This window comes from Callorhinus ursinus, unplaced genomic scaffold (genome assembly GCF_003265705.2).
Source record: "Callorhinus ursinus isolate GAN/ISIS: 27379988/994484 unplaced genomic scaffold, GSC_fseal_2.0 scaffold8, whole genome shotgun sequence".
In the NCBI taxonomy this organism is placed as follows: domain Eukaryota; kingdom Metazoa; phylum Chordata; class Mammalia; order Carnivora; family Otariidae; genus Callorhinus; species Callorhinus ursinus.
This window is the reverse complement of record NW_027397070.1, coordinates 39,755,212-39,770,123: the sequence shown is the minus strand read 5'-3', so window position 1 is coordinate 39,770,123 and position 14,912 is coordinate 39,755,212. Positions and strand designations below refer to the sequence as shown.

The window sequence follows — 14,912 nt, the reverse complement described above, 5'->3', positions numbered from 1 at the left end:
AATAAATGCTTAACTCAAACTATGTATGAACTAAATAATTTCTGGTGCTAGAAATATTATGAAGATTACCATACTTTGTAAAAATTAAATTATGTTTTATTAATCAATCATATTTTAATAATAAAAATACATATGTGTATTTATTTATACATGGCATATTGTGGATGTATTTCAAATTTAAACTCAATTGTACTATTCAGATAATTTAAAATTAGTCAGTTATTTGCCAACTAAAATGAATATTACAACCAGATGTTTCTCATTTTCTCCAATCAAAACAAAAAGATTATATCTGATTTCAGGTGAAAATGCTAATGGTGCCATCAAATAAATCTTGATGAAATATTTTATAGCAGGTTTTCTTCTAACACGTTTGAAACAAGAATTAATTTCATATCTTTTATGCCTCAGGCTTCAAACTCTCTGAAGCTGTTTTAGATATAATACCAGTAATTAATTTAAAAAAATCATATAGTAATGTCATCATGAATCATGTTTTTTTGAAGGAATCTCATGAGGGACAACTCTTATAATTCTAGAATTTCAAAAAACACAATGAAAAAGTTATTTCTTTAGAGAAAAGTCACTATAAAACATAGCAATGTTTCTTCTAATTAATTAAATAAAAAAATATGTGAATCCTGTGGTTCTTGAATAGGTCAACAGTTTTGGTCTACTGCTATTACTTCATAGAGCTTTTTTAGGTGATTCCTTAACTAGCATGTCCTCAAGTAATTCTTGGATAAGGACAAATCCCAGTATCAACTGAAAGATAAAATTATCTTTCTTCTGAGTTTCTGGCTGATTTAACCAATGATTTAATGGGTATTTGGTTATCTAAGAGGGACCTCAAATTTATAAGTCCAAAACTTACCCTCTTTCCTCTCAAACTTATTCCTTCTCTTATATCTCCTCTTCAAGTTAATAGCAACACAAGCTGGACTGGACTTAAGGTTTCTGTCAACCAAAGTATTTTATGAATATATATAAAGTTGGAATGGGTCTTTTGACACTCCTGTTTTTTTTTTCCCTGCTAGAATATAATTATTGGATTAATTTCTGATATTGGCTATAGAGAACACCAGACATATTGAAACTAATAGTATATTACATAATAAAGACCAATGACATTAACTGATTTGAAAATAATGTGAGCAAATGAACGATTATTGACTAAGATTTGAATTCATTGAACTTGATTTTGGAAAGCTTGATTAAATCAAGCTTGATGATTTGTTTGGCTCTTTAAATATCATTGTTAACAATTTAACTCAGTATTGTTATCCTTGACTATTGCTATCAAGTTGTTAAATTTTATTTATATAATAGAAAATAAGTTCAGTTCTGATTAGATTGTAAATTCCTCTTGGGGAAGGGCCACATGATATGCCAGAAGACTAACTGTCCATAGGATTGGGTAAAATGTTAAAAACAGAAGAATGCAGATTATGTAATGTTCAGAGTAAGGTCAAGTTTTCATTTAATGTACTATAAATTTTATTTTATTTTTTAAAGATTTATTTATTTATTTATTTACAGAGAGAGACACAGCAAGAGAAGGAATACAAGCAGGGGGAGCAGGAGAGGCAGAAGCAGGCTTCCTGCTGAGCAGGGAGCCCGATGCAGGGCTCGATCCCAGGACCCTGGGATCATGACCTGAGCCAAAGGCAGATGCTTAACGACTGAGCCACCCAGGTGCCCCACATACTATGAATTTTAAATTGCAATTGGCATACTGTGTTTTCAGTGGAACCAGAAAATATTTTCTAGAAGACTGGTATTTATAATTAGTGAAAGTCTAAGGGAAAATAAATTAAAACAAGATAGAAAGTTAATCCATTATGCACACTAATGCTATATATAGTGTTTCTTAAGTAGATTTTCGATGAATTTCACATGAAGTGTTCCTTTTTGATCTTCCAAATAATTTTCATAGAAATGCATTGATAATGGTGATTGAAATCTGATGGGGATTATCTTAATTTTTTAATTAAAATAGATAACTGAATTAAATGAGATCCCAACACACCCAAACATTCAATAGTATAAAGAAAAAGCAATCCTTCCCCCACCTACCCGGCAAGATACTAAGTCTTCTTAGAGATGAAAAATGGCATACTATACCTTGATTTCTTCTATTTCATCTGGTACTATCTTGTATGCTGATATAGTCCCACCCAACCTGAAATTAGGAAAAGAAAATATTCTCAAAACTGGCAATAGTCTATAAAAATATATGGAGTATTTCTGCCATTAGCATCAGAATGCCACCAATAATTGCTCATTGCCCACCCCAATGACCATGGAGTGAAAATGACCTTTTCATGCTTAAGTTTTCCATATATTAAGAGGTGGATAATGAATGATTACTAAAAGAGAAAACATTAAGTTATATTTTTAACTATAAACTTCTCTTATTGATACTTTTAATAATGTTACCACTTTTACTGATGGATTCTGTCACAACTAAGATGTAGCAAGAAGTAATAACAGATATATTTGCCTTTTTGGTTTGTCAGAATTTACTTTTTAGAGTAGTTTTGAATTTACAGAAAAATTGAGTAGAAAGTAAAGAGATTTATTTCCCAGATGCCCCACCAGAAGTGTTATTAACATATATTAGTGTTGTACATAAGTCACAACTGATGAACCAATAATGATTTTGCTTCTTTTTAAAAATAATTTAAACAAGGAGTTGGAGAGAGGTGTGTGTGTCCAGCACTGCAAGGAAAAGAGATGAGTGTTTAAGGGTTACAATTTAATCCCTAAAATATGATCTTTGCCTTAAGGCAGTGAGGTCATTACTGCCATGATCACCTGTTTGAAAAAAATTTTTTTAAGAAAGTAGTTAAGAATTATGTAACACTTATCAATTGCCAGACATGTTATATAGTATCTAATTTAATTCTTTTTTTAAAGAAGATTTTATTTATTTGTTTGACAGAGGGAGATATAGTGAGAGAGGGAACACAAGGAGGGGGAGCGGGAGAGGGAGAAGCAGGCTTCCCCCTGAGCAGGGAGCCCGATGCAGGGCTCGATCCCAGGACGCTGGGATCATGACCTGAGCTGAAGGCAGATGCTTAACTCCTGAGTCACCCAGGTGCCCCTAATTTAATTCTCATAACAGTTGCCATTGTAAAAATTGGGATATTGAGACACAGAGTGATTCAGTAATTTCCACAAGTAATTGAAGGGATGTAACTGAGATGCACATTAAGTGTAAAATATATACCAGATTTAAAGTACTCAGTATAAAAAAGGCTAATTAAAAAATACTGAATACATTTAAAAATAATATGGTGGATATATTGAGTTAAGCTATAGTTTTATTAACTTCATCTGCTGCTTTTAGTTTTTAAAATGTGACTACAAAAAATTTTAAATTACACAGATAGCTTGCATTTGTGACTACTATCATGTATCAATCAGGTACTCTAAGCTCTTAAACACCAAGATTATCTATCTACCATTACTCAAATTCAGTGCTTAAAAAGGAACTTTCTGGCTACTTATTTAACTTTATAAATACTTCAGTATCAGAAAAGAGAGTATCAATCCAAGATGGTGGAGGAGTAGGAGACCTTAGTTTAATCTGGTCCCAGGAATTCACCTAGATAGCTATCAAATCATTCTGAACACCTGCAAACTCAACCAGATATCTAAAAAAAAGAATAGATGCAACTCTAAAAATAGAAAAGCAACTATTTTCTATAAGGTAGGAGGTTCAGAGAAGTGAATCCAAGGAGATTTATGGGAAGATAAACCATGGTGGAGAGGAAGCCTCCATAAGCCAGCACCAAAAAGTGGTACAGCAGCAGAGTGCAAAATCGGAACTTTAAGAAGTCGGCTGCGGTGAGGGACATCCCTGCCTGAAAGGTGCTCAGGTGGCAAACCAGGGCGGAATCCTAGGTGGGACAGTGTGGTCTTAGGATCCTTGGGGGGGTCACAGGAAGACCGGGGGTGCTTGAGTGTAACTGAGTTACCAGGCATTGGAGCAGGGAAGCCGAATACACTCAGTAAGCCCAGGAGTGGGCTCTCTGCTCAGGGATGCCACATACCACGAACCATGGCACAGTCAGCTAACCACTCTTTGAACAGGGGCCCAACAAGCAGCAGAACTGGTGAGACTCCCGTTCCTACTCTGGGAGGAGGGCACCACAGGAATCTGCAGGGTTTGGAGACGAAATGGGGTCATGTGCCTGAGATAGAAATGTTGGGTCTCAGGCTGGGTGAGCACAGACTACAGACAGACTCCAGGGAAACAGGAGTGATTGACTGCATTTACCCCAGGGCACACTGAGAAGTAGGGCCCAGAGCTCTTGGCTCTGGGGCTGGAGATTTGGAGGCCACCATTTTCATTCTCATCCTCTAAAACTGTGCAGAAAGCCTTCAGGGAACGAAAACCATAAAGAACAATCTGGAGCAGATTACTTAGCCTGGCCCCCTGGCAAGGGCGGTACAATTCTACCCAGGACAAACATACTTGAAAATCAAAACAGGCCCCTACCCCAGACGATCAGCAAGAACATCCAGCCAAGACCAAGTCTATCGATCATTTAGAACTGCAAAACTCCAGTGCTACGGGAATATAGCATATAGAATTCATTTTCCCCCCCACAATTCTTTAGTTTTGCAATTTTTATTTTTTCCCCTTTATTTTATTTATTCCTGGGCTGTAAAGTTGGTTCAACATCCACAAATCAATCAGTGTGGTAACACTACATAAAAGAAAGGACAAGAAACATATGATCCTCTCAACAGAACCAGAAAAAGCATTTGACAAAGTACAACATCCTTTCTTGATTAAAACTCTTCACTGTGTAGGGATAGAAGGAACATATCTCAATATCTAAGAGCCATATATGAAAAGCCCAGAGTGAACATCATTCTCAATGGGGAAAAACAGAGCTTTTCCCCTAAGGTCAGAACACGACAGGGATGTCCACGCTCACCAAGGTTGTTCAACATAGTACCAGAAATCCTAACCTCAGCAATCAGACAACAAAAAGAAATAAAAGGCATCCAAATTGGCAAAGAAGTCAAACACTGACTCTTCGCAGATGACATGGTACTCTACGTGGAGAACCCAAATTCTCCACCCCATAGTTGCTAGAATTCCTATAGGAATTCAGCAACGTGGCAGGATATAAAATCAATGCACAGAAATTGACTGCATTTCTATACACCAACAATGAGATCCAGAAGAAAGAAATTAAGGAGTTGATTCCATTTACGATTGCACCCAAAATCATAAGATAGCTAGGAATGAACCTAACCAAAGAGGCAAAGGATCTGTACTCAGAAAACTATAGAACACTCATGAAAGAAATTGAAGAAGACACATAAAGATGGAAAAACGTTCCACACTCATGGATTGGAAGAAGAAATATTGTTACAATGTCTATGCTACCTACAGCAATCTATATGTGCAAAGCAATCCCTATCAAAATAACACCAACTTTTCTCACAGAGCTGGAACAAATAATCCTGAAATTTGTATGGAACCAGAAAAAAGCCTTAATAGCCAAAAGAATGTTGAAAAAGAAAACCAAAGCTGGAGGTATCACACTGCCGGACTTCATATGGTCACCTCAAAAGTTACTGAAAAATAATCTGGTGAAACCAAGTATCTAATCCTAGATTTAAAAATAAAACAAACTGCTTGTTAATTAAAAAAAAAAAGGAAAAAAAAGAAAAGAGAGTATCACAAATAAGGCACTTACATATTCTAGATACTTGGGGATACTTCCTGTCTTAAATATAAATTAATAAATGACATTCTGGTTTCTATTTTAAGATAACTTAATTTTCAGCCCAATGAATTTTATTAAAAACTCTACATTTAAACCCTTTACTATTACTACTTATTCTTGCTAACGGAAATAGTGTTCAAACCTTGATTTGAGAATTACTTCCTAGATTTAAAGTGCCATGATTGCATGATGAAAATACTAACGATATTTAACTTAATTCAGATTATACAGCATATATAAGTGATATAGTAAGTAAGACCATAGCAGGATAAACAGCAAAAGAAGACTAAATGTTACTAAAATGAAAAATTATTTAAGTATCTGTAAGAGGTTTCAAGTAGGCATTTAAAAAATGTTTTTACTGTCAATTATTAAATTTTTAAGTTAAAAGTCGAAATTGTTGGGATATCAATAAGGAATTTAGAGCAAAAACTATTGAAAACTCAGGACTTCAATTTCCCATCTTGCAAATAATGAGTTAATCATTTTATTCTTTGAGTTTATTTTATGTAAGAGATACAAACCAGGGAATGAGAATGCAAAGAAATCATAGTCTTATATAGAAGCAGACTGAGTAAACAAATGTCTGTCATATAACACATTAAGGAGTCAAAATAGAACTAGTCAGAAGTTGAAGTTAGAAATTATTTCAAAATAAAGAGTATTTTAAAATTATGTAACATTGAGGGTGCCTGGATGACTCAGTCGTTAAGCGTCCGCCTTTGGCTCAGGTCATGATCCCAGAGTTCTGGGATCAAGCCCTCCATCGGGCTCCCTGCTCAGCAGGAAGCCTGCTTCTCCCTCTCCTGCTCCTCCTGCTTGTGTTCCCTCTCTTGCTGTCTCTCTCTCTGTCAAATAAATAAATTAAATCTTTAAAAAAGTCCACAATAGCCAAACTGTGGAAAGAGCCAAGATGTCCATCGACAGATGAATGGATAAAGAAGATGTGGTATATATACACAATGGAATATTATGCAGCCATCAAAAGGAATGAGATCTTGCCATTTGCAACGACGTGGATCGAACTGGAGGGTCTTATGCTTAGTGAAATAAGTCAATCAGAGAAAGACATGTATCATATGACCTCACTGATATGAGGAATTCTTAATCTCAGGAAACAAACTGAGTGTTACTGGAGTGGTTAGGGGTGGGAGGGATGGGGTGGCTGGGTGATAGACATTGGGAAGGGTATGTGCTACGGTGAGCGCTGTGAATTGTGGAAGACTGTTGAATCACAGATCTGTACTTCTGAAACAAATAACGCAACATATTTTAAGAAAAAAGAAAAAGAAGAAGATAACAGGAGAGGAAGAATGAAGGGGAGTAAGTCAGAGGGGGAGACGAACCATGAGAGATGATGGACTCTGAAAAACAAACTGAGGGTTCTAGAGGGAGGAGGGTAGGGGGATGGGTTAGCCTGGTGATGGGTATTAAAGAGGGCACATTCTGCATGGAGCACTGGGTGTTATGAACAAACAATGAATCATGGAACACTACATCAAAAACTAATGATGTAATATATGGTGATTAACATAACAATAAAAAAATTAAAAAGGAAAAAGTAATTTGATAGAGAAAGAAAAATAAATCTTTAAAAAAATAAAATTATCTATCATTGTAAAATAAACTGGTAATACTATAGTCTACAGCAACTGTTAAATAAATGGCATTGTAGATTACAGAAATAGTTTATATTCGTTAGTACAATAATGATTCAAAGATGCAATTATGATAATGTTTGACTTGTGGAAGAAAAAATAAAAACAAAGTTGCTATGATAAACTTAATTCTATTTAAATAAAAAACTCATTTTCTCTTGATTAATGCTGACTACCAGTGCTTCAAATATTGTTTTTCCTGAAATCCCAACCTGGGGAAGGTAGGCTTCCAGATAATATTCTTATATCAACTTCAACTCAGTCATAATGGTTTTAACTGTTAAAAAGGCAGGTGAAGGGAGGAGGAGTTAAGGTGGTGGAGAAGGGGTGCCTGGGTGGCTCAGTTGGTTTAGCATCTGCCTTTGGCTCAGGTCATGATCCCGGGATCCTGGGATCGAGCCCCGCGTTGGGCTCCCTGCTCAGCTTAACCAACTGAGCCATCCAGGCACCGCTTAGATTTGAATTTTAATTAGAGCCAGAAGCTAGGACTTTGAAGGGAAGCCTTATTATAAAGGGGGAAAAAATAGGTCAATAACTGGAAGGAGAAAGAAGGCCAAAAGATATCTTTTTTATAGGAGAGTAACAGCATGTTTGTATGCTGATAAGAAAAATCAAATGAAAAGAGAAAAGTAAAAATTCAGGATATTGGAAAATTGAGGGAGCTATATCTTTGGGTGGATGAAAAGGGATAGGATTTAATACACAAATGGATTGCTTGACCTTTGCTTAGAAGATTGCATGGTTCATTCATGTATATTCACCACTGATAACACATGAGAAGACAGATTGTTTGAATTCAGATGCAGGAAGGTAGATAATTGTGATGAGGCTGGAATAGATTTTTCTTCTAATTCTCTGCAGAACAACTTTCAGGATTTACAGGTTTCATCAATACTAAAGGTAATACATAATTAAAGAAAACCCTACATGGGATCAAATATTTAAAATTATTTTTTTCAAAATATACTAGAGATAAAAATCATAACTAGCATATCCTTCAGGAAGCAAAGGAACAATAATTAAAATTTGATTTCTTAACTCAATTTCTTTTTTTTTTTAAAGATTGTATTTATTTATTTGACAGAGAGAGACACAGCGAGAGAGAGGAAACACAAGCAGGGGGAGTAGGGGAGAGAGAAGCAGGCTTCCCACTGAGCAGGGAGCCCGATGTGGGGCTCGATCCCAGGACCCTGAGACCATGACTTGAGCTGAAGGCAGACGCTTAACGACGGAGCTACCCAGGCGCCCTATTAACTCGATTTCTTTACATTTCATAGATGCTACATAATTTTTAAAAAATACTGCCATAAATACCTATACATTATCTATATCCTTCACTGACATGAGAGAGCATAATGCCTCTTCAGCTTCATCTCCCAGTATTATACTTCCTGTACTCTAATACAATGCACTTACTAAATTTCAAACAATTTAAAATCACATATAGCTGCCCAAAGATCCAAACCTTTTTCACATATCCACATCTTTGTGTACAGTGTTCTCTGACTGGTCTTCCTGGAAGACAACTATAGGTCTTTTAAAACCTAAGTGAAAAGTTAATTTTTCTGGAAAATTATTTTGGACATTCCTCTCTCATCTCTTCAATACTCTTTCCCTCTTGTATGGTTAAACATGAATTCCTCTATTCTATCTATACTGTGTACCTATTTCTATTCTTTACTTTATAGATCTATAGTACAATGTATTGTTCTTCTGAGTAGTTGTTCTACCCATTACTGAAAGTGGGGTATTGAGTTCTCTAGCTGTTACTGTTGAATTGTCTATTTGTCCCTCCAATTCTGTCAGCTTTTGCTTCTTGTACGGTAAGACTCTGTTAGGTGCATGTATGTTTATAATTGTTAATTCTTCCTTTGATCAGTGTAAAATGTCCTCTTTAAAACTTACTGCTTATATAATTCTTTCCCCTTAGAGAACTCTGAAAGTCAGAGATGGTTTCTATATTACAAAAGTTGGCCAAATGTATAGTATAAATAGGTGTGAAATAAATGTTTTGAAATAAAATCTATTTTGGGCGCCTGGGTGGCTCAGTTGGTTAAGCGACTGCCTTCAGCTCAGGTCATGATCCTGGAGTTCCAGGATCGAGTCCCGCATCGGGCTCCCTGCTCAGCAGGGAGTCTGCTTCTCCCTCTGACCTCCCCCCTCTCATGTGCTCTCTCTCTCACTCTCTCTCTCAAATAAATAAGATCTTTAAAAAAAATAAAATCTATTTTAATTTTTAATAACCTAGAGATTACATAATCTTCTATAGTAATCTATTCCAATGCCCCTTAGTATGTACTTTTTTCCCTTAGAATAAATAATAAAAATCACACATTTTGAAATTCATATTGACTTTCTTTTGATCTGTCTTGGTGTATATACCAAACAAATGATCATACTTCTATATATATATGAAATCTGTGCACTACATGGCTAAATCATTACTCAGCTTTCTCTTTAGTAAATTAAAAATTTTTTGTAAAAAAATTATTTTAAATTTGATTTTCTAAATCTTTGAATATTCTTATGGTTCTTCTCTGAATTATCTCCAAATTCCTTTTTAGTCTAAATTAATGAACAATTTTCATAATTTGTGTATGTTTATTTATATTGTTTTTAAACTTTATTATCAATTTATAATGCCTTATTCAGTAGAGCTATTAAATATTTTCCTTATACATGCAAGTATCTCTTCTTCAATCTCAGACATATTATTGACAAGTATTTTTATTTAATAATCTTTTGAGCACCTACTATGTACAAATATTGTTATATGCTACTGGGAAACACAAAAGAAACAGTGGTAAAAGTTATTACAAATTTACGCTACTTAAATGTAGCTTAGATATGACTGCTGCTCGGGGTGCCTGAGTGGCTCAGTCATTAAGCATCTGCCTTCGGCTCAGGTCATGGTCCCAGGGTCCTGGGATCAAGCCCCGCACTGGGCTCCCTGCTCAGTGGGAAGCCTGCTTCTCCCTCTCCCACTCCCCCTGCTTGTGTTCCCTTTCCCGCTGTGTCTCTCTCTCTGTCAAATAAATAAATAAAATCTAAAAAAAAAAGATATGACTGCTGCTCAATGGCCATTCTAACTACATATAGTCAGCTCACACATTACTTGTGTATATAATAGCAATTATTCTAAACTTCCATCTTTTTCCAAGCTTTTAACCCATGCCTATCTCTCTTCCTTTTACCAGGTAAGTTTTTCTTCTTCCTTATTAAAAAGACAGAAGTTACTGATAAATTCTATTTCTCTATTATATTTAAATATAATTAACATATAGGGTATTATTAGTTTCAGGAGTAGAATTTAGTGATACAACAGTTCCATATAACACCCAGTGCTCACTACAAGTGCCCTTCTTATTGCCCATCACCCAATTATCCCATCCCCCCATCCACCTCCCCTCAGTACCCCTCAGTTTGTTTCCTAGAGTCTCTTATGGTTTGCTTCCCTGTTTTTATCTTATTTTATTTTTCCTTCCCTTCCCTATATTCATGTTTTGTTTCTTAAATTCCACATATGAGTGAAATCATATGGTATTTGTCCTTCTCTGACTGACTTATTTCGCTTAGCATAATACGGTTCTAGTTCCAGCCACATTGTTGTAAATGGAAGGATTTAATTCATTTTGATGGCTAATATTCGTGTGTGTGTGTGTGTGTGTGTGTGTGTGTGTGTGTGTGTGTGTGTGGTGTGTGTGTGTAGCACATCTTCTTTATCCATTCATCCGTCGGTGGACATCTGGACTCTTTCCACGTTTTGGCTATTGTGGACATTGCTGCTATAAACAATGAAGTGCAGGTGCCTCTTCGAATCACTATTTTTGTATCCTCTGGATACAAAATATCTAGTACTGCAATTGCTGGGTCATCCGTAGTTCTAGTTTTAACTTTTGAGAAACCTACATACTGTTTTCCAGAGTGGCTGTACCAGTTTGCATTCCCACCAATAGTTTAAGAGGTTTCCCCTTTCTTCCCATTCTCCTCAACATCTGTTGTTAATTGAATTGTTAACTTTATCCATTCTGGCTGGTGTGAGTTGATATCTCATTGTGGTTTTGATTTGTATTTCCCTGATGATGAGTAATGTTGAGCCTTTTCTCATGTGTCTGTTGGACATTTGGATGTCTTCTTTGTAGAAATGTCTGCTCATGTCTTCTGCCCATTTCTTGGAATTTTAGTTCTTTGTGTGTTGAGTTTGATAAGTTCTTTATAAATTTTGGATACTATCCCTTTATCTGATATGTCATTTGCAAATATATTCTGCCATTCTGCAGGTTGCCTTTTATTTATGTTGTTTTCTTTGCTGTGCAAAAGCTTTTTATACTGATTAAGTCCCAATAGTTCATTTTTGCTTATGTTTTCCTTGCCTGTGGAGACAAGTCTAGCAAGAAGTTGCTGCAGCCAGGGTCAAAAAGATTACTGGCTGTGTTCTCTAGGATATTGATGGATTCCTGTCTCACAGTTAGATTTTTCATCCATTTTGAATTTATTTTTGTATGTGATATAACAAAGTGGTCCAGTTTCATTCTTCTGGATGTGGCTATCCAGTTTTTCCAACAGCGTTTGTTGTTGAATAGACTGGCTTTTTTTTTTTTCAACTGGCTATTCTTTTTTTTTTTAAGATTTTATTTATTTGTCAGACAGAGAGAGAGAGCACAAGCAGGGGGGTTGGCAGGCAGAGGGAGAGGGGGAAGCAGACTCCCCACTGAGCAAGGAGCCCAATGCGGGACTCAATCCCAGGACCCTGGGATCATGACCTGAGCCAAAGGCAGACGCTCAACCAACTGAGCCATCTAGGCACCCCTCCATTGGCTATTCTTTCCTGCTTTGTTGAAGATTTGTTGATGATAGGGTCCAGGGTCCATTTCTGGGTTCTCTATTCTGTTCCATTGATCTGTGTGTCTGTTTTTGTACCAGAACCATACTGTTGTGATTACTACAACTTTGTAATAGAGCTTGAAGTCCAGAATTGTGATGCCTCCAGGTTTGGTTTTCTTTTTCAACATTCCTTTGGCTATTCGGGCTCTTTTCTGGTTCCACACAAATTTTAGAATTGTTTGCTCCAGCTCTGTGAAAAATGCTGGTGTTATTTTGATAGGGATTGCACTGAATGTGTAGATTGTTTTGGGTAATATAGACATTTTAACAATATTTCTTCTTCCAATCCATGAGCATGGAATATTTTTCCATTTCTTTGTGTCTTCTTCAATTTCTTTCATAAGTGTTCTATAGTTTTCAGAGTACTGATCTTTTACCTCTGGTTAGGTTTATTCCTTAGGTATCTTATGGTTTTTGGTGCAACTGTAAATGGGATCAACTCCTTAATTTCTCTTTCTTCTGTTTCATTGTTGGTGTATAGAAATGCAACAGACTTCTGTGCATTGATTTTATATCCTGTGACTGGTCAGTTCTAGCAATTTTTTGATGGAGTCGTTTGGGTTTTCTACACAGAGTATCAGGTCATCTGAGAAGAGTGAAAGTTTGACTTCTTTGCGGATTTGGATGCCTTTTATTTCTTTTTGTTGTGTGACTGCTGAGGCTAGGAGTTCCAGTACTATGTTAAACAACAGTGGTGAGAGTGGACATCCCAGTCGTGTTCCTGACATTAGGGGAAAAGCTCTCAGTTTTTCCCTGTCGTGGGTGTTTCATATATGACTTTTTATGATGAGATATGTTCCTTCTATCCCTACTTTGTTGAGGGCTGTTATCAAGAAAGGATGCTAAACTTTGTCAAATGCTTTTTCTGCAACTATTGAGAGGATCATATGGTTCTTGTTCTTTCTTTTATTAAGGTGGTATAATCAAGTTGATTGATTTGCGGATGTTGAACCACCCCTGCAGCCCAGGAATAAATCCCTCTTGGTCATGGTGAATAATCCTTTAATGTACTGTTGGATCCTATTAGTATCCTGGTGAGAATTTCTGCATCCATGTTCATCAGGGATATTGGTCTGCATTTCTTTTTGGTGGGGTCTTTGGTTTGGGATCAAGGCAATGCTGGCCTCATAGAATGAGTTTGGAAGCTTTCCTTCCATTTCTATTTTTTGAAACTGCTTCAGAGGAATAGGCATCAATTCTTCTTTAAATGTTTGGTAGAATTCTGCTGGAAGGCCATCTGACCCTGGGCTCTTGTTTGTTGGGAGATTTTCGATTACTGCTTCAACTTCTTTGCTGGTTATGGGTCTGTTCAGGTTTTCTATTTCTTCCTGTTTCAGTTTTGGTAGTTTATATGTTTCTAAGAATACATCCATTTCTTCCAGACTGCCTAATTTGTTGGCATATAATTGCTCATAATATGTTCTTATAATTGTATTTCTTCGGTGTTGGTTGTGATCTCTCCTCTTTCATTAATGATTTTATTTATTTGGGTCCTTTTCCTTTCCTTTTTGATAAGTCTGGCTAGGGGTTTGTCGTTCTTATTAACTCTTTCAAAAAACCAGCTCCTAGTTTCGTTGATCTGTTCTACTATTTGTTTGATTTCTATGTCATTGATTTCTGCTCTAATCTTTATTATTTCTCTTTTCCTGCTGGATTTAGGCTTTATTTGCTGTTCTGTCTCCAGCTCCTTTAGATGTAAGGTTAGGTTGTATATTTGAGACTTTTCTTGTTTCTTGAGGAAGGCCTGTAATGCTATATACTTCCCTCTTAGGACCACCTTTGCTGAACGCTTTGAACTGTTGTGTTTTCATTTTCATTTGCTTCCATGTATTTTTTAAATTCTTCTTTAATTTTCTGGTTGACCCATTTATTCTTTAATAGGGTGTTCTTTAACCTCCATTTTGTGGTCCTTCCAAATTTTTTCAGTTGCAAGTGGCTGACTTCCAGTTTCATAGCATTGTGGTCTGAAAATATGCATGGTATGATCTCAATCTTTTTGTGCTTGTTGAGGCCTGATTTGTGACCCAGTATGTGATCTATTCTGGAAAATGTTCCATGTGCACTCAAAAATAATGTGTATTCTGCTGCTTTAGGATAAAATGCTCTGTGCATATCTATTAAAGGATAAAATGCTCTGTGCGTATCTATTAATTCCATCTGGTTTAGTGTGTCATTCAAAGCCCTTGTTTCTTAGTTGATCTGCTTAGATGATCTGTCCATTGCTCTGAGTGGGGCATTAAAGTCCCCTACTATTATTGTATTATTATCAATGAGTTTGTTTGTTATTAATTGATTTATATATTTGGCTGTTTCCAAGGTAGGGACATAAATATTTACAATTAGATTTTCTTGTTGGGTAGACCCCTTTATTATGATATAGCGTACATCTTCATCTCTTATTACAGTCTTTGTTTTAAAATCCAGTTTGTCTCTCATGAGCACTGGGTGTTATAAGCAACTGAGAAATTACTGAACACTACATCTAAAACTAATGATGTATTATGTTGGCTAATTGAATTTAAATTAAAAAAATCTAGTTTGTCTCACAGAAGGATGGCTACTCCAGCTTTCTTTTGATGTCCATTAGCATGATAAATGGTTCTCCACCCCCCCACTT

At 36.0% G+C, this 14,912-nt stretch overlaps 1 protein-coding gene across 11 annotated transcripts in view; it reads right to left on the bottom strand.

Annotated features, from left to right (window-relative positions):
• The window catches only part of GPHN (gephyrin), a 633,555-nt gene that overhangs the window by 366,134 nt on the left and 252,509 nt on the right, over nt 1-14,912 (bottom strand). For all 11 annotated transcript variants that reach the window (XM_073895379.1, XM_073895381.1, XM_025869865.2 and 8 more), the window contains exon 3: nt 2,125-2,182. In XM_073895379.1, coding sequence (XP_073751480.1) covers nt 2,125-2,182 — 58 coding nt within the window. The remainder of the gene's footprint in view (nt 1-2,124; nt 2,183-14,912) is intronic.